The following is a 21551-nucleotide window of genomic DNA, read 5'->3' as shown; positions in this document are numbered from 1 at the left end:
TTATTTGCTTTTTAATGTGCAAATATAAAAGTCAACATGCAGTGCAAATCTTGATATTCTGCAATAGTATAAGCATTTCAAAAGTAAAAGTATTGCTTATTTTGCTTTAAAATGTGCAAAAATAAAGATAAACATCCAATACAAAAAAGTGTAAAACGAAATATTCTGTAACAACAGTGTAAACATTTCAACAAAAGTGAAAGTATTGCTTATTTGCTAAAATGTGCAAAAATAAAGATAAACATCCAATACAAAAAAGTGCCAATCTAAATATTCTGGAGCACTGTAAACATTAAAAATTTTAAAATGTGCAAAATAAACATCCAGTCCAACACAGTACACAATAACCAATTCTACTCATTCCAGTGAGTGACTAACTGTTGTAATGAAGAAAGGTTAGCATGTCTACATGCTCTGGTTCTTTTCTTGTTTACAATATTCCCAGCAGCTGAAAATAGGCGCTCAGAAGGGGTCGATGTGGCTGGAACTGAGAGCTAATTAGCCTTCACCTCAAGCCAGGACTGCGAGTGAGCTGAGCTGCAGTTTACGTTTCTAGAAGGTCAACGGGCTCATAGTGATGTTACTAGTAGTTGACTGGGAGGTGTTTATTATCATTTGGGGAGAGTCCGCTGCCTGATGCTCACCTGCTAAACACCTATCTGCTCGACGCTGAAGCGCTGACTACATGCGCTCTGAATACACACTGCTGATTGGCTGGTAACGCTCTGAATACGCACTGCTGATTGGCTGATAATGCTTCGTGTGTACCAATCAGATGGTTGTGTGGGTGGGACAATGCTGCGTGCTGAGACGGAGGCAGAAGGAGCGAAGTAGCTTGTTAAGACTTTAGCAGCTAAAGTTAGCTTTAGCTTAGAAACTCGTTCGGTACACCCCCGTACCGAACCGAAAGCCCCGTACCGAAACGGTTCAATACAAAACACGTACCGTTACACCCCTAGCAGATACAAATGACACATTCATGTTTTTGTGTAATGATGACAACGTATGCTCACACGGACGATTGACTAGTTGATGGTTGATGGTTTTCTTTTCAAATGTTCGTTCATAGCCGTTGTGCTGCTATGATAGGCCATTTACGCTCGACACAGTGTGCATACAACAACATTATTAGGCTGTGTATTGAAATACTTCCACACTTTTGACGACTTTTGGCGTGATTTTTCCCCCTCGCTAGCATCGTCTGCTTTGATCGTCTGCTTTGCTCTTCGCCATGATGGTAGTGTGACGTAAATATGCGACGCGTCGCCGCACAAAAACGGCGTCGACGTATTTACGTAACCGATGACGTCGACTACGTCGACGCGTCGTTTCAGCCTTATTTGGTTGTGATTTTTCTTCAAGTGCAACATTTTGCAAAGACTACATAAGTACCGTAATTTCCGGACTATAAGCCGCACCTGACTATAAGCCGCACCAGCTAAATTTAGGGGAAAATACAGATTGATCCATATATAAGCCACACCCGACTATAAGCCGCAGGGTTTTGATGTGTAATTACCGTAGTATATAGGGGTTCCTGCTACCACGGAGGGGATTGTCGGGACAGAGATGACTGTTTGGGAACGCAAAGCGTCCCATTTATTAACAATAAACCTTTCAATCATTCAATCAAACTTTCACATCTTTGACATGGCGAACAGCATTCGTGCAGAGTACAAATAATACAACGGGGGGGGGGCAAAGTAATACAAAGTGCTCGCCTGTACGTTATCAAAATAACCAGCCTACCGGTATATGAAAAGTCAGTCTTTAATCATTGTGTCATCGTCTTCCTCCTGCGTACTAAAACCACCGAAATCCTCTTCGTCGGTGTCGGAGAAGAACAGGCCGTAAATAAGCCGCACCCTTGTATAAGCCGCAGGAACCAGAACGAGGGGAAAAAGTAGCGGCTTATAGTCCGGAAATTACGGTATATTTTATTTTACCCACTTGTTTTATCACTATCCATCCATTTTCTACCGCTTGTCCCTTTTGGGGTTGCTGGAGCCTATCTGCATTCGGGCGGAAGGCGGGGTACACCCTGGACAAGTCGCCACCTCATCGCAGAGCCAACACAGATAGACCGACAACATTCACATTCACACACTAGGGCCAATTTAGTGTTGCCAATCAACCTATACCCAGGTGCATGTCTTTGGAGGTGGGAGGAAGCCGGAGTACCCGGAGGGAACCCACGCAGTCACGTATAATACATGTTATATTTTATATAATATTATTATATATATTAATTTTGTTTAACTTGGAGATTTAAACGTTTACAGTCCAATTACAGTGTTAAAATATACGAGAAGTACACGTTTATTGCATTTATAAGGGTATACTTGCATTATTATTATTACATCAGTGGTTAATTTGGTCTCAAAATGACCGTAATATCGTTTATCGGCAATAATTTGTAGGTTAATATATCGTCGACTGTGATGAGGTGGCGACTTCCACCCAAATGCAGCTGGCATAGGCTCCAGCTACCCCCGCCACCCCGAGAGGGACAAGCGGTGGAAAATGAATACATGGAGGGATATATCGTCGAGCAAAACTTGTTCTCAGCCCAGGCCTAAGGTAAAGTACCACTGAGTGCAGACTTACTTTTCAGGCATTTTAATGACATGCTGCGGTTGGTGTGTAAATAGGAGACACAATTGCCTTACCTAACAGGTCTTTGGTTTAGTATGTACAGTAGTAGTTGGTGTCCTCTGATCAAAACCAGTTTTCTTTTAACCACAGGAAGGTGCATATTTTGGTCTGGGACTTTTCTTAGAATCCATTATAGACAAATTCTAATTTGCTTCACGCTGTGTATCGGTCCCTACAGAATTGCTCATGCTTTTTTTGTTCGTGTTGTGGCCTAAAATGCCTGCTTTCATGGCAGCTTTTTTAAAACGTTGCATAAAAGTTAGTGTCCGAGGGTTTGGTTTTTTTCAATAACATTGCATCAGCTTGTAACGTTACGAATTCGGTACGAATGTTTTAAGTGTTCTTTGTAACCGTGGCTCACTTTAATGTCACTTTAATTAGGTAATTTTGTTCAATTAACTTTGTTTGGAGTTGTAGCTCTATAAGTAAGGGGTATTTTCATTTCTGTGAGTCATTTGGTAAAGTAGGTGTTCTTTTCCGACGTTAAAGTTAAAGTACCAATGATTGTCACACACACTAGGTGTGGTGAGATTATCGTCTGTATTTGTCCCATCACCCTCACCCCTTGGGAGGTGAGGAGATCAGTAAGAAGCAGCGGTGGCCGCGCCCGGGAATCATTTTGGTGATGATTTAACCCTCAATTCCAACCCTTGATGCTGAGTGCCAAGCAGGGAGGTAATGGGTCCCATTTTTATAGTCTTTGGTATGACTCAGCCGGGGTTTGAACTCACAGCCGATCTCAGGGCGGACACTCTAACCACGAGGCCACTGAGCAGGTAGGACAGACAGAACCCAGAGGAGAACACATGTTCTGTTCCTGTTTGTCATCTAATAATTTCTCTGTCCTTTACTAGGCTGCACATAATGTCTATTGTGCTGTTTTTCAGTCTGTCTTTTGCCTTTGCTTTTCTGTATTTTATCTTGTTTGTGGTGTCCAGTCCTTTTGTTTTTCAACTGTGGTTGTTTTTAAAGGGCTTCATAAATAAAGTTAGTATGGTGTTTGTATGTCTGTTAGTAACATAACGCAGTACGTTTTTGGCAGATTTTGATGAAATTAGTTATTTTGGGGGTGATCCGGATCATACTACATTACCTTACGTTTGAGTTACAAGGCTGTATGTGTGCGCGTGCATGTGTGCTAGCAGCACCGGCCCAGGCCGTATCTCCACCCACATAGACAAAGAGAATGGATAACTGGCAGGAGAGTTCACTCTTTTTTGGAATTGTGCAGTGAGTTGTTTGGAAGCGACAGACCAACAAAACACACATTAATTACCGTATTTTTCGGACTGTAAGGCGCACTTAAAATCCTAATGTACGGAATAATTTTGGTTGTGCTTACCGACTTCGAAGCTATTTTATTTGATACATCATGAAATGATAAGTGTGACCAGTAGATGGCAGTCACACATAAGCGATACGTGTAAACTGCAATATGACTCAAGTAGCGCATTTTTCGGGCTATAAGTCGCACCGGCCGAAAATGCATAATAAAGAAGGAAAAAAACATATATAAGTCGCACTGGAGTATAAGTCGCATTTTTGGGGGAAATTTATTTGATAAAACCCAACACCAAGAATAGACATTTGAAAGGCAATTTAAAATAAATAAAGAATAGTGAACAACAGGCTGAATAAGTGTACGTTATATGACGCATAAATAACCAACTGAGAACGTGCCTGGTATGTTAACGTAACATAATATGGTAAGAGTCATTCAAATAACTATAACATATAGAACATGCTATACGTTTACCAAACAATCTGTCACTCCTAATCGCTAAATCCCATGAAATCTTATACGTCTAGTCTCTTACGTGAATGAGCTAAATAATATTATTTGATATTTTACGGTAATGTGTTAATAATTTCACACATAAGTCGCTCCTGAGTATAAGTCGCACCCCCGGCCAAACTATGAAAAAAACTGCGACTTATAGTCCGAAAAATACGGTAAACAACACCAAAATGTTATGTTGCATTGAAAATATAGAACATTACACACGACGCTCAAAAATATATCAAAATGTTTTATGACTTTGGTAAGCTATGAAGCCACATCGCTTGATGGATTGTACTGTGCTTCAACATACAAGTATTATTATGGTGTGTATAAGGTAAGACATATTATCTGGCGTTTTATATCGCAATATTATGTAAAAGCTTTTCTTACTTTCTGGTACCTGCTGGTCTGTATTTGGGATCTGCATAAGTCCTGAAAATGTGTGCGCATCCGCCTTTTTAGTCCGTGCCGACACCGTAGTTAAGCGTCTTCTTTTTTGCTATGTTCTTGTTATGGGACATTCATCCTCTGCTGTTGCCATTTCTAATATAAAGTTGTGTAAAGTTCTTACTTATATCTGTCAGTCAACTCGCCATGAAAGCGCTAAAACATACCGGTGTAGTGAGTTTACATAATTCACATAAAGCCTTGTTGTTGTTTCCGGATAAGGAGATCCTGTTCCGTTATTGATGTAAGTAAAATCTGAATGTCATTAAAAGAGTAAGCTCCATCTTTTGACACTTCTTCCACTGCCGTCTTTGCACACTACACCGCTACAACAAAGATGACGGAGAAAAGACGCTGCCGAAGATGAGCCACGTAAATAAGACCGCCCACAAAACGGCGCATCCTGAAGCGACTGTCAAAAAGCGGCTTAAAGATGGTCTTTAAAACATAATCTATGCAACATTTTGAACAAAGAACCATCACATGTTATGTAGACCACAAGGAAGTGTTCTAAATTTAGAAGAAGAAAAAAATATCATGACCCCTTTAATGCGCCCTGTAATCCGGTGCGCCTTTTGTATGAAAATAGACCTGACTTGAGCCGTTCATCGGCAGTGCGCCTTTTAATCCGGTGCGCCCTATGGTCCGGAAAATACGCAACCTTTGCCAAGGAGATCATGTATTTGCTGGTGTTTGTTTATCGTTCTTTCTGTCAGTCAGTCCACACAGGATTTTACAAAAAAAATTTGTGATTGCTGCGTCCTAAAAGGCCAGAATTTCCGGCGGCTTCTTTAGAATGTTTTGAGGCTTAGTTTTTTTTTTAAGTAACAACTTGTAATTTTATCAATGTTTCCAAGTGTTCATTTTAACCGTGATGCCAAAAGCACATGCTTTCAACAAAAAATGTAAATCAATGATGTATAACAATATATCAGTTGGCATATAAAAAAACTGAATTATTTTTAAACGGGTTACAAATTCGGTAGCTGACATATGCGGTAACCTATTAGGCCATTTGCATACTTATATATGGCTCATTGTCAAATTTACTGTACTGTTTGAATTAATTGTCACTAATATTAATAATAATGAATTATATTTATGGAAAGAAACGCCACCAATAGTTTACTTATTGTCCACTGTCTGCTCTGTCATCCACAAGTTGCTACTCTAAGTTGTTTTATCCTTAAAGTGTTTGTGCATCTTAAACATGTATTTATTGTGTGAATGCTCCAAAGCATCCTGGACTTTCAAACTAACACTTTCCCAAGGTCCAAACCAAATTCCGGTTTTCCTGGTAATTCTGTAATTCCTGGAATTCTGTAACGCTATTACTCAAGGGTGTTACGGTACACAAAAATGTCGGTTCGGTACGTACCTCGGTTTAGAGGTCACGGTTCGGTTCATTTTCGGTACAGTAAGAAAACAACAAAATATACATTTTTTTGGTTATTTATTGACCAAATTTGTAAACAACGGCTTTATCCTTTTAACATTGGGAACACTATAATAATTCTGCCCAAAAATAGAAATAGCTCTGTGTGTGATGGACGTGAGCCACCACTAGGCTGATCAGTGCAACAGCAGGCAGTCATGAATGCTAAGCATAACAATAACATACATATACACACAGGGACCATTGCCAGGGTTAATGTGGTCAACATATATCAAATAAAAACTAAAGATAAGGCTCAGAATGATTTCTTAACAAAGCCTTTCTACATATGAAGTGCTTTTTTTCATTGATTGATTGAGACTTATTAGTAGATTGCACAGTACAGTACATATTCCGTACAATTGACCACTAAATGGTAACACCCGAATACGTTTTTCAACTTGTCCACGTTAATCAACATTACACTGCCTCAAGTTGTTGCTCAGATTAAATAAAATGACAAAACTTTTCTTCTACATATAAAAAGTGCAACATTAAACAGTTTCAAGTCAACTCAGCCTCAGATTAACTTTTCTTCCCCCCCCAGCCTTTAACCCTGGTGACTTTCACTCAATCTTCATGTTTTTTGCCAGAAAAATCAGTGTATCCACATTGTGGAGGTAGCAGGTATGGCGAGGTAGTGCCTGGCTAACTTGGCAGTAAGAGAATATATGGGCTCATTGTTCTTCCACCATCTCCTGAAATAATCAATAAAGTACTATCTATCTATAGAAGTGGGTCAAAATCTAGTTTTTAATGCAATATGGTCTTAAATCTGCTGCTATAAAAACATTTGTTATTGCTTTAGCCCTGCCTGACTCGCCAAGGAGAGGCTGCTTGAATGCGGTGGGGAGCTGTTTGTCTGTCTTTCTCTTCGTTGAAGCGATGTTCACTTGGGGGTGGTGCCGCTTCAAAATGGGTTAGCATGTTTGACGTGTTGGCAGAAGCATACCCTACTGCTGCTGAACACCGCAAAGCCGAAGTGTTCCCAAACGGGAGATCTTAACGAGGCAGGAGGGTCTTCCAGCTCTGGCTTTTACATGTTGTCATAGACCGGTCGTTGCTAACATGCCGTGTGTTGTGCCTCGGTGTGCATTGTTTACACTACGTGCGGTGCGCTACTTAATATGTCCGTGTGGAAACTCGTTCGTTACACCTCTGAACCGAACCGAACCGAACCCGCCGTACCGAAACGGTTCAATACAAATACACGTACCGTTACACCCTTACTATTACTCAATTATAAATGATCACTACCAACACATTTCTTCACCGATTCAAACCAACCAGTTCAGCTCATTCAGGACAATCATGCTATTTATCCCCTTCAAAAAATTCCCAAAGCACCAGGAAATTCCCATTGGAAAAATTCCCATTTTTCCAAGTTCCACAATTCCCACATTTCTCAACCGATTCAATGATCAACATGTTCAGCTCATGAATTGTATTACATGCCGCTTTTTTGGATGTAAGCTAGCTGTTCCCCTGTTAGTATGCTAATGTCAGCATGCTAACAGTTTATGCTAGCATTTGATCAAATGTTGATTGATTGATTGAAACTTGTATTAGTAGATTGCACAGTGAAGTACATATTCCGTACAATTGACCACTAAATGGTAACCTCCGATTAAGTTTTTCAACTTGTTTAAGTCGGGGTCCACTTAAATTGATTCATGATACAGATATATACTATTTTCATAATACAGTCATCACACAAGATAATCATCAGAATATATACAATGAATTATTTACATTATTTACAATCCGGGGTCTTACTTTTTAACCTAATGGTCATGGATGACATTACTTGCCGACATCTTTAAAGTATGCGTGCCTTTCACCTGTTAGCATTCTAATATTAGTGTGCTAATATTAGCACGCTTGATTTCTGTTTCCATAGCAGCGCACGTCTGACTTTCGGCAACATGTGTGTTCCTACTTCTGGTATCAAACACAAGTGTTTTCTAATCATGGCAGACTTGGTAACAGACAACGAGGATGACTATTTTTGAAAAAAATGAAGATTCACCACCTTATACTATTGAAGCTAAATATACTGCTGCTTATAGAAGCGAGGAAAGAGTGACACGTTGGAGCAGACAGAAGCCGGGAGAGGGGGATGAAAGCGATTTTGACGCTATAAATATAGAACTTTGAGCGAGGCTGTTTCGACATAAATGGATTGCTTACCCAAAATCAACAGGAAACGTCCCCGGCCAGCTGGACAACTGTCCATTGAGTGAGTCACTTTAAAATCAATCATGATACAGGCAGCACAAATTGTCGTTTTTTTACCATTCTTCCTCTCCTAGATGTTATTGCTCGTATGCACTTTGTGAGTGCGTTTTGACACACTCAACATCATGCGCCTTGCTCTGCAGGCACCGCCACACAGCGGGTCTTTTAAATCATCTGCCTGCCTGTCCTGGTATTTCTACCTTCAGTAGCTAAACATGACAAATATGTCAGTAAAGCTGGACAAGTCATTTTGTTGTTTTGTAAATGTATCTTAAATGTTGGACCAGTTGCGACACATTGTTTTCTGCCGTGCGAATGTTAATTTAGCACCAAACTACGTCATTACTTGATTTACAATTATAGGTGTATACCCATTAAACCTTTTTACAATCTGCTGCTGTTTGGGATAACGACTGAACTATCACGGCCTGCTGAAAAAGTAATTAGCTTGCATTGATGCTTGCTAATTAAGTGAGGCCCATTTGAAAGGGTGGTTTTCTGTAATGTTGAACTGCTGAATTTTTGCGGTGTAATTTTAACTTTGTTTGCACCATCTCAGCCAATGGTTGAAAAGTGAAAACGCTGCTTGTTTGAAGGTTATCTTCCCCATTATCATGACATTGCAGTATTAATTGCCAACCGCCAAGACACATTGTGTTTTGCTGCTTAATTTATTGCACTTCTTAATCGAGAAGGTCAACAAAGAAACGTCCATTACAAACAATGCTTGGTCCACCGTGGACAAAGTCAGTCTAGCTTATTTCAACCTCATATTATTGACTTGCAATCTTTTTCGATCCAATTATTTATTTTCTCAGTACTGTGTCTACTCATTAGTCCTGCCAAACATAAAATGAAAACAATCTTGCCCTGAGAAACATTTACTCCTCCCAAGCAATTAAAAAAATTGGTTCCCTGTAAACCAGGGGTGTCCAAACTTTTTCCACTGAGGGCCGCACACGGAAAAATTAAAGCCTGCGGGGGCCATTTTGATAGTTTTAATTTTCAAATCATAACAAAATATATGGATTTTGTTTTGTTTTTTTACCTTTAGGGCTCTCGGGGACCATAATGGGTCTAAGTCATTAAAATGTTAAAATCAAGTCAAATTATTTTTTTATTTTTTTTGTTTAACGCTTACAGTAAATCTCTACAGTATATCAACTTTAGGTTGATATAAAATTTAAAAAACCAAAAAGGTTTTATGCCTTTTCTGTCAAGACAACTTTGTTTTTTATAATAAAACTGAAATATGCAGTATTTCCCCCACTGCCCAAAACTTTCAGAAAGCAATGTTTGATGTGAAGTAATTAGAGCCTTAAAAACATCAATAATGCAAGACACCATTGATATTAATTCATTGTTATTTTTGAGTAATCACAGTGAAAAGATAAATAAAATCCCATTAAATATATTTACGATACAAAAGGTGCCCCACTCAAAGTGATACATTTGTATTAGGTTTTTTTCACTTTCAACACTTAACTTACGAGATCAACTTCAGATATATCTGTCAATTTTACGTTTTAACTATAATTTTGTTTGTTTTATGCTCTTTTGTCAAAGAAAACGTTGATGTTTTTGTATGGCAACCACACAATATATGCAATATTTTCCACATAAAACATTTTTAAGTGAAATATTTGAAATAATTGGAGCCTTGAATAGGTCAATAATTCATTATAACATTGTTTTTTTTTTGTTTTTTTAGCAATGGCAAAAAAAGAAAAATAAAGATAGACAAAAGAAAAAAACAGCCTGCATGGCAGCTTTGTGTCAACATTGCAACTTTTTCTAGTTAGATTTTACTTTTTTTAATGTTTTTATTTTTATTTTTGCAATAGCATTTCCAGAATGTGTGACGGGCCGGTAAACAATTAGCTGCGGGCCGCAAATGGCCCCGGGCCGCACTTTGGACACCCCTGCTGTAAACACTTGACATTTATCTGTGTATCAGTAAAGTATCTGTTACAGCCTGTAGTGTTTTCAGCCAGAGGAGACTGTCTATAAGCGTTAGCGGTAAAACCTTTGTGTCTTTTGATAGTTCCAAAACACACCCATTTGATTGCTTTAGAGCGCTTTAGCCTTCAATCATACCACGCCAAGACAGGAACTTGTTTGTGCAGTCATGGCAGATTTACCTCAGTGCATAACATTTACTTCACAACTGGAATTTCTATCTTGTACAAAAATTCACCAGAAAGTAGGGCTAAGCAATTGTGTCAGAAATCTACAGTGCATTTAGAAAGTATTCACAGCGTTTCACTTTTTCCACATTTTGTTGTTACAGCCTTATTCGAAAACGAAAAAAAATCTATATTTTTCCTCAAAATTTCACTCACAGCGCCCTATAATGACAAAGTGAAAAGTTTTTTGTTTTTTTTTAAACTGTGCAAATTTATTAAAGAATAAAAAAAATCACATGTACATAAGTATTCACAGCCTTTGCTCAATTCTTTGTTGATGCACCTTTTGCAGAAATTACACCCTCAAGTTTTGTTTTTTAATACGATGCCACAAGTTTGGCACACTTATCTTAAAGCAGTTTCGCCCATTCCTATTTGCAGCACTTCTCAAGTGCCATCAAGTTGGATGGGAAGCATTGTTTTTGTTTTTATCCAGGATGTCTCTGCACGTTGTTGCATTCATCTTCATGTAGTAAAGAGAGCTAACCAAGAACCCAATGTTCACTTTGTCAGAGCTACAGCATTCCTCCTGTGTAGGCAGGAGAACCTTCCAAAAGGGCAACCATCTCTTCAGCAATTCACCAATCAGACCTGTATGATATAGTGGCCAGACGGAAGACATTTCTTTGTAAAAAGTTTGCCAAAATGCACCCGAAAGACTGGTCTGATTAGACTAAGATCAAACTCTTTGGCGTGAATGCCAAGCGTAATTTTTGGAGAAAACCAGGCACCGCTCATCACCAGGCCAATACCATCCCTACAATGAAACATGGTGGTGGCAGCATCATGCTGTGGGGATGTTTTTCAGCGGCAAAAACTGGACACTAGTCAGGATAGAGGAAAATATAAATGCAGCGATTGACAGAGACATCCGGGATGAAAACCAACGCATCTCTTCCAACCTGATGGAGCTTGATAGGTGCTGCAAAAGAGGAATGGGCAAAACTGCCCAAAGATAGGTGCACCCTGCTTGTGGCATCGTATTCAAAGAGACTTGAGGCTGTAATTGCTGCCAAAGTAAAAAATGTTTAATTTTGTCATTATGGGGTTATCTCTACAATTTTAAGGACACAAATGAAATGATTTCACTTTGGAATAAGGCTGCACAGAAGCGTAGATGGATCTGCGTTACAGCAGAACGTAACCAGAAAATAACAGTAAATTAGAAAGTAGATTACCTTATTTTTCGGAGTATAAATCGCTCCGGAGTATAAATCGCACCGGCCGAAAATGCATGATAAAGAAGGAAAAAAAAACATATATAAGTCGCACTGGAGTATAAATCGCATTTTTTGGGGACATTTATTTGATAAAACCCAACACCAAGAATAGACATTTGAAAGGCAATTTAAAATAAATAAAGAATAGTGAACAACAGGCTGAATAAGTGTACGTTATATGACGCATAAATAACCCACTGAGAACGTGCCTGGTATGTTAACGTAACATATTATGGTAAGAGTCATTCAAATAACTATAACATATAGAACATGCTATACGTTTACCAAACAATCTGTCACTCCTAATCGCTAAATCCGATAAAATCTTATACGTCTAGTCTCTTACGTGAATGAGCTAAATAATATGATTTGATATTTTACGGTAATGCGTTAATAATTTCACACATAAGTCGCTCCTGAGTATAAGTCGCACCCCCGGCCAAACTATGAAAAAAACTGTGACTTATAGTCCGAAAAATACGATATTACTTTGTGTTTGCTTTGAAGAAGAACTATAAAAATGTATTGTATATAAAATCGCAATATTGAGGAAAAGTAATTGGTTTTCCAAAACTGTTAGATGAAGTTGCTTTCACAATTAATTTTATTACCGTTCAGGTAACTGAACCCCATATTTTGGGAGCATATGAACTTGACTCATCACATATATTTTGACCACTGAGCATAACTTTTTTGGCTGCCCATGTAACATGGCTTCAGTACCAACCCTTCTGTACCAACCCTTAAGTAACCATGGCTGAGGTTGAAGTACATGGACATGTACTAAGAAATAAGAAGGCTACATACACGTATGTGAGAGGGTAATTATCGCCCTCTTGCACCGTCTTATCCCCATTCGGTGCCTCAATGAGAACATAGACGGGTGTCTTGGCAAACCTTGGCAACTGGACCAAGTATTTACTCTCCAAAAGGCCCTGACTGTGACTAAATGCACATGAACATCCAGCTGGATTGCCAGCTAGGGACAGGAAAGAGTTTGCAGCTGTGGGAGAGATTGAGGAAGAGCTTCTATATTCACTGTACTTGATGTTGCATTATGAATTTGCTTTGCACATGTGCATTACACAGAAGTACTTTCTGTCATTGATGTGGCTTCAGTGACCTGCTTTAGCACAGTATGTACATTGGCATCTTCTCAATAACCCAAGTGTTTGGGTTAGTAAGTAGTTTGGCCAAAACTAGGCAACACTATATTGGTATAGTGATGTTATTTGCAAATGTACTTCTAAATTGCTGAAATGATTCAACAAACATAGATATCAGTAATGAAAATGCTTCTTCTGGCTCTTGATGCAAGAAGTCAAATTAAGGACATACAGTACTGTATATGTGCTGCATTTAACCTACTCAGTGGCCTAGTGGTTAGAGTGTCCGCCCTGAGATCGGTAGGTTGTGAGTTCAAACCCCGGCCGAGTCATACCAAAGACTATAAAAATGGGACCCGTTACCTCTCTGCTTGGCACTCAGCATCAAGGGTTGGAATTGGGGGTTAAATCACCAAAAATGATTCCCGGGCACGGCACCGCTGCTGCCCACTGCTCCCCTCACCTCCCAGGGGGTAAACAAGGGGATGGGTCTAATGCAGAAGACAAATGTTGCCACACCTAGTGTGTGTGTGACAATCATTGGTACTTTAACTTTAATTTGGTACAGAGCCTTGTGCAACATGCCAGAGGAACCAGACTTTCTTCATTCTCTGCCAAATATGTAGCATATACTGTACCTTCAACTTACTTGGTCAATGTTCTGTTACCATCTGTTTTACTCCACAGGAGTCTTGGTACTCATCAATAAATAACAGCAAAGACAAGATAAAAGTAATAAATACATTAGTTCAATCAATTGTCAATGTTGTGCTTGGAATGTTAAAGTTGTTGTTGTTTTTTTGGGGTTTTTTTTCGATTTGTTGCATTTTATGGTTTTCTAGTACATTTAGTTGCAATTTGTATGCAACGTATGCATTATTGTTGGTTTATTATGTGATTGTGTGTAGCTCTATTCAAAAACTATTTCAAAAGACGGTGTGATGCCCGAGTATTGGCCTGAATAAAAACTTGAAATGTTTTGTGCATTACTGACCACAAGCAGGCTAGGCATTTTTTGGAATGTTGTTAACATTTAACGTTTGCAATGTTGGTACACAGATCTATTACCACTATCTTGTATTATTGTTCATCAAGTTTGGTGATGATACCACAGTTGTGGGGTTCATCTCTCCCAGAGATGAGTCGGCTTACCAGGACGAGGTGGAGCAGCTGTCAGTGTGGTGTTCAGACAATAACCTTGTACTGAACACCTCCAAGACCAAGGAGCTGATCATAGACTTTAGGAGGAAAGCCTAAACAGACACTCAGCCCCTATTCATCGGGGAGAAACAGGTGGAGAGGGTAACAGATTTCCGTTTTTTCTGCGTGCGCATACAGGAGGACTTAACTTGGAACATTAACACCACGACCACCATCAAGAATGCACAGCAGAGACTGTACTTTCTGAGAGTTTGTAGGAATAACAATCTGACTCAGAAACTTTTGGTGTCATTCTATCGTTGCTCCATAGAAAGCATCCTGATGTACTGCCTGTGTGTGTGCCCAAAAAAATAATTGGTTGCCCACTCCCCTCCCTGGAAGAATTGTACAGCTCTCGCTGTCTTAGTAGGGCTAAAAACATTTTAAGGGATCCGTTCCACCCAGGTCACCCAACACTTTGAATTATTGCCATCAGGCAGACGTTTCAGGTCTCCAAATGCTCGGACTAATAGACTTAAAACAGTTTCTATCCAAAAGCTATAACAGTGCTTAACACTGCAAATACCTTTTCCTATTAATCTCCATCTGTGTTATAGTAATGATATGCAAAGTACATTTACTCAATACCACCCTTTTCCTCATAATCACCAAATGTGTTGCACTTTACTGTTTCTGCCTGTTATGTTCAATGTCTGCAATATGTGCCTATCTTCCCTCAGGGTCTCTGCAATCTACTGTTTTTTGTTTTGTCTCCTTAAGCTGCTACTGTGTATGTGTGTGTGCGTGCGTGTTTATGCTTATCGTGTTAAATGTGTCTTTTAAAGATCCAGCCTATTCTTTTTTATGCTTTTAATGTTAAATTATTTCTGCACTTTATGGGTTTGTACTGCAAATTCCGTTGTACTGGTACAATGACAATAAAGACAATTCAATTCATTGCCAGAGGTTTATCTTCTGAGTTCGCTTGTTAAGCTCGTGGACACAGTACGTAGAAATAAATTGTGTTTTTGGCAAACATTCCAGTGGCAAACTGGAATTTGGTTTGTGGGACACCTTTTTTTATAGTGGGTTTTCCTCAGATGTATATCCAAGGGCAGAGTATGACTTACGCAAAACTCAAAATAGGTTTATTTTCCCACATGGACCGCAAGATAGCCTGATCTTAGTATATGTGCAATTGTGCATATCTCTAAAGTTTACTGCATTGTTTTTCATTGTTGCTTGGTCAGTTCTACATTATTCATGACTTAGTTATCTTTTTTATACTTTTTATATAATAAAATAATAATGATGCATTGTGTTTTTTACTCACTTTTCATTTAAGTAAATCTTAAAGTGTTAAAATACAAGGAATAAAAGCTTAACTATTAAAACAGATAAAATACTAACATTAAAAATGAGTACAGAACTTGAATGTTGTACTAATATCTGCCAGTTGAAGAAACCGTACAAGCAGATGGTGCTCACAAAGTATACAAAACTGTTGAAGTAAAGTGTCTGATATTACAAAGAGATACTTATGTGACACGGGTAGAAACGAATAGGCTCTGCTTTATCCTAATCTTTTGAACTACAGTATGTTTTTTTTAAATCTCTATATGCTCTTGTCCCTCTACTCTGTCTTTCTTTCTTTACCCTACTGGTTGAGACAGACAGCCAACCCTACAGAGCCTAGGTTCTGTCCAAGGATTATTCCCATATGGGAGTTTTTCCTTGCCTCCATTGCCAAGTCACCAAGTGCTTGCTTATGTGAGGTTCAGTTGGTTCCTTCCTTCTTTCATTCTCTCTTTGGAATGTTTATTGGCACAGAAGTGGAACCGGACAAGCTGTGCTTCTTCCCACTTCTTTTGGACGGTTAATCACTTACACAAAAATGGATTGACTGCAAGTGAAGCATAAGAAACACAGAACGTGCAAAATAGTGGGTTTTCTAACAGTGTGTCTATTTTAGTTATCTAAAAAAACAAAACAACTTGGTCAAACGCTTTCAGTGTGTGTTTAAGTATTTTTTAAACACAGCTAACAATACCGCAATAATAACAGTGATCATTTTGATCATGTTAACCGTGATATGAAATGTTCATATTGTTACATCCCTAACTTGATGTACTCTATGTATATGTTGTTTTTCATAGTGCACACTGACAGTTTGTAATAAGTATACCAAAGGAACAAATTATTAAACATTTTTAAAAGAAGGTAAACATACTGTAGTCTTCAATATGAACAAAAAAATGTCATAGTCCAGTTCTTTTTGGGTTTTTTTTTAGAAAGATTTTGAACACTTTGCTCCCTTTTGTGCTAGCGATGCACTACCTGTATATATATATTTTTTTTTTTCAAGCCTATCCCATTACTGATTACTTCCTGCTTCTCAAGACTAATACTGATTACTTGTTTAGGGCTCGAGTGATTTGTGTACTTCAACATCACAGATTGCATAAATACACTGAGGTATTGAACGTACCTGAATGGCTGCAAACAAAGAAAATGTTGCAACTGAGGGTACTGTAGTCGACCGGCTACCGATTATTTTTTCTGTGAAAAAGTATGATCGCCAGAAGCCAATCAGTACCTTTCAATGCTGTACGTTGGCTCGATTTCCTCTATATTAGGCCTGGGCCAATATTTGAAAAATCAATTAACTCAACAATAAATGAAGATGAAGTCGGTATCTTTTTCAGCGTCGATAATTGCCATATGCATGCATGTTTACTTTTTTGCATATTTTATCTTTGGACATTTGCAACCCACTGCAACTCCTTCTCCCGACACACAACAGAGACAGAAAGGTGGCATTAGATTGACTCAGGCCGTGCCTTGTCTGTCAAGGCTATTTGGCAAAACGGCCCAATTTGAGGCTACAGAGGCCCCGAGGTCCCACCCATGCATGGTATAGCGCTTCCTCATCCAATCATCTTAATAATAATCAGTTCAAGACATGAGCGTGGGGCAGAAAGAAACAATGGGAAAACAAAAAGAATATGGGTATAGGAAAATGAAGAGATAGAAGAAAAGCTTTACTGATACTGCTAAGAGCAAAAAATGAAGGAGATGTTTGACAGCAGCTACTTTAGCATATTCCTCACACCTGCAGCTGATTTCTTCATTGCTCTATGACAGCACATTAGGAGATAGGATAGAGGATGATAAAATAGTAAATGTTGATGAAAACTCTACTGACTATTAATAAAGAGGTGGTATTATGGGAGACAAGTCCGCTTTCTTCTAGCATGGTGTGGATGTGAATAAAACATTCATAAACGGTTCAAAATGGTCACATACTAAACTTTAAATGAAATAAACAGCAAACATTTTAAGCCCTATTTTATACTTTCTTCAAGTAACGCCACATTGCAGATTTACACATTGTAATGTGTTTTGTACATCTTAAATTACTACACTATCTTTTTAAGCACAAGTAAGCAATCCACTTTGTAGTTATCATTAGTTTGTTCAAAACTTTAGAATGTTAAGGGGTATTGTTCGGGATAGTGGTTGTATTAAGGGGTTTGGCACAATATCTCTGTGTGTAGTGGGAGGGTCTCGACCAAAAAGTCCAGGGCCTAATTTTTGTCCCAGTTCACCCCTGGGTGTCACTTGCCATGTCAGTCAGGTGAACTGTATTACCATACATACACACTGATTATGTTAAAGAAGCAAAATTGTTATCTGCTCAGATGATCTGCTTTAAAAAAATTACCACATCCATCCATCTATCCATCCATTTTCTACCGCTTGTCCTTTTCGGAGTCGCGGGGGCTGCTGGAGCCTATACAGCAGGCCTGGGCAATTATTTGACTAGGGGGGGGGGCAGATTTAGATAAAGTGTGTCTGGGGGCCGGTGTATCTATTTTTAGGAACACTAATACAAACCCTCACAATAATGATTGAAAGCTAAAACAGTATGACAGACCGCCTTAAAAAATAAAATGGAATTTGACATTTTTTTACTGAATGAGACACCCAGAATGTACATGAAAATAAAGAATGTGGGATTTACAATATTAACTATGAAGGATAAAACACTGAATATTGACAACATATTTTACAATCAAGCAAAACACAACCAAAATGTAACAAACATAGTGAAATATGAACGCAAAGGGTAAAAAACACCTACAATCTGAGATAGTGACCAAAGTAACTAATTAGATGACCATAGTAACTAATTAGATGACCAAAGTAACTAATTAGATGACCATAGTCACTAATTAGATGACCATAGTAACTAGTATATCATGCAGACTCCAAGCATTGAAAGACTTAGTTTAGTTGAAGACTTACGGTCATTAGAAAACATCACTGCACATCATAATGGCAGCTACACTTTCCATCTTAAAGATCTAAAACAATTACTTGGGAATGTCCGGCGGGCCAGATTGAAAAGCTCAACGGGCCGCATGTGGCCCCCGGGCCTTAACTTGCCCAGGTCTGCTATACAGGCTGCACTCGGACGGAAGCATAATGAAATATATGTATCCTAAATTTAACAACATACCAAAGTTTAATAATAGTAATAGCATTGTACAACCTACATTTTACTTTTACTCTTGTACTGCTTGTATTGTAATTACATGCTTTCATTCTTATTTAAATGTGTCTGTTAATATGAAGGAGTTGGATTTCATTTTACTTCATGCAGAAGGAGACAGAGCAATAGAATATGGAAAGACGGTACACACCGTGAATGGAGGAATAGAAAGACAACCTGGTGAAGGCAGAAGTTGCAGAATTTTGACCTCTATTTGGCAAATCCTGGTTAGGGCCGGGTCATAACCCAATCTAAACTTGTATAAACACATTGCTGTACAAACAATTAAGATACAGTATTTACATTGAACATAAAGGTAATGCTGTCTTTGCACAAAGTGATCGATATAAATTCCACAGTGTTGCGTTGAAAGAGACTGACACAGACAGATTTCTCGGTCAATATATCGTTCAGCAAAATGTGTTATCTGCCCAGGCCTACACCACGATACTTTTCCGACCCAAAGCATTGTTACGCAACCGAGGTTGAATTAGCTTTTTCTCAACATCAGCGTCAACCTCAAATCATTCTGTTTACTTTCGCAGCCTCTGGCCGTGATGTGGGAAAAGGTCGACCGTGATTCGCTGTCATTATGGACATTTCCGCCTGCTTAAAACATTTATTTTTTTTACATTATTTCTGGGTCCAATATTGTGTTTCTGTTTGGTGGGGTACACTGGCAATGGTGTCAAACAGACATGCATATGCAATTTTATGGTCAGTATCATTTTATTATGGCAACAGTCCAAAATGAAAACCCCTCCAAAAAGCACACTTATGGAGTTATTTGAAATGCTCACTGAGCTGTCTCGCACGGTCTTGCATGTCTACTGTATTTTATATCTTTTTGTGATTGTGTTTGTTTTTTCTCCACAGGTGGTTGACAAACTGGAGAAACACATCCAAGAAATGGACGACGGCAGCTACATCGAGTTCGATGTGCCGGAGTTCAGCAACACTGTTTTGACTCAACTCAATGAGTTACGACTGCAGGGCAAGTTATGTGACATCATTGTTCACATTCAGGGTCAGCCATTTCGCGCCCACAAGGCTGTGCTGGCAGCTAGCTCACCCTATTTTCGTGACCACTCGGCTCTCAGCACCATGAGTGGCCTCTCGATCTCAGTCATCAAAAACCCTGAGGTGTTTGAGCAGCTTCTTGCGTTCTGCTACACAGGCCACATGTCCCTACAGCTGAAGGACATCATCAGTTTCCTCACCGCTGCTAGCTTTCTGCAAATGCAGGTTATTATTGACAAGTGCACCAAGATCCTGGAGAGCATCCACTCCAAAATCAGCATCCCAATTAATGCCTGCAGCCCAGAGAAGGATGACTCGCAGACCAGTCGCAACGGGGTCAATGACAGCAATCTCTTTGTCAACCCAACCCAGATCTCCCCCCCTTACTACTCCCGTCAGAGTCACGAAGCACGCCTGGGCCGTGGGCGACAGCAGCAAGAAGAAGGACAGTCCGATCGGGGCAGCACGGACAGTGTGTCAGAGCATGATACGCCCATGGAAGGAGAAATGGAGCAAGTTGAACTCATTGGAAAAGATGGGCAAGTAACCGATGTGCATGTGAAAGTAGAGAAAACCGAGAGGCCTACCTATTCTGATAGTTCCTCAGCTGGTGATGATGGTTACCACACAGAGCTAGTAGATGGAGAGCAAGTTTTGGCTGTTAGTGTAGGTTCTTATGGTCCAGTTATCCAGTCTGCTGCCTACTCCTACACAGGGCTGTCCTCCCCGTGCTTCGTCAACCTCAGCAACTCCAGTCCATCCCGTTCCATCCTCAGTGGGTTCAGGGGCGGGAGAGCCAGAGCCAAGCGTCCTCTGGCCATCCCAGCGGCGGTACTGAGTCACATCAAACCAGGTTCAGATGACACAGAGTCTCCTGTGGGACCCACTATACTGGAGAACGACGTGCGAGAGCGTAGTCTGAGGAGCCAGTGGTACCCATACAACGAAAGACTCATTTGTGTCTATTGTGGTAAGACCTTCAATCAAAAAGGGAGCCTCGACCGTCACATGCGCCTGCACATGGGAATCACCCCATTTGTATGTAAATTCTGTGGCAAGAAGTACACAAGGAAAGACCAACTGGAGTACCACATCCGTGGCCACACGGACAACAAGCCCTTCCACTGTCAGATCTGTGGAAAATGCTTCCCATTTCAGGGTACCCTTAACCAGCACCTGAGGAAGAAGCACATGGGAGCAACCGAGAGCAACAACCATACGGACTCTCCAAATAGGACGGAGGGGAGCTCAGGTCAGAAAGACCAAGAGGATACCGCTGAGGAGATAGCCTATGAGGCACAATATGCAGAAGAGGCGCCAGCCAACGATATGGAGGAGAGCTCCAAATGCAGTCCGGAAGAAGCTCAAGCATCCAGATGTGATTATTAGGTCCTGCTTCAGGTTAAAGAAGCTTTAAGAATAGTCTATTTCAAATCAATGGTTTTTTTTTTTTTAATCAGGTCCCTCTACTATTGACTTGTCTTGCATTAAAGGGGTTCTGCTCATTTTGTGAAAGCTAGGTGTGAAATGCAGCGAGAAGGCTTTGTAGAATTAGATTCTTTCAAGCAAAGGGAGTTACTTCGGGAGCTACATCTTACTATTTTTGCGGCGGTCCCAATAATCAAGACCCCCTGAGAAGATTTCTCTTTATATCTTTCCATGTTTTTAAAAACGTATTTACAAAGTTATATAGGCATGTTGCAATAATTGAAAATGTGAAAGCTCTGGTAAGATGCTTGTCATATCACCTTTTTACCTGACCTGTT

General features: G+C 39.5%; 1 protein-coding gene across 2 annotated transcripts in view; it reads left to right on the top strand.

Annotated features, from left to right (window-relative positions):
* zbtb34 (zinc finger and BTB domain containing 34) overlaps positions 1–21290 on the top strand; it is a 40038-nt gene extending 18748 nt beyond the window's left edge. For both annotated transcript variants that reach the window (XM_062051113.1, XM_062051112.1), the window contains exon 2: positions 19642–21290. In XM_062051113.1, the coding sequence (XP_061907097.1) occupies positions 19642–21174 (1533 nt within the window). In that variant the 3' untranslated portion in view covers positions 21175–21290. The remainder of the gene's footprint in view (positions 1–19641) is intronic.
* The last annotated feature ends 261 nt before the right edge of the window (positions 21291–21551 follow it).

The sequence above is a fragment of the Entelurus aequoreus genome, linkage group LG06 (genome assembly GCF_033978785.1).
Source record: "Entelurus aequoreus isolate RoL-2023_Sb linkage group LG06, RoL_Eaeq_v1.1, whole genome shotgun sequence".
NCBI lineage: Eukaryota > Metazoa > Chordata > Actinopteri > Syngnathiformes > Syngnathidae > Entelurus > Entelurus aequoreus.
This window is presented reverse-complemented; position numbering and strand designations above follow the sequence as displayed.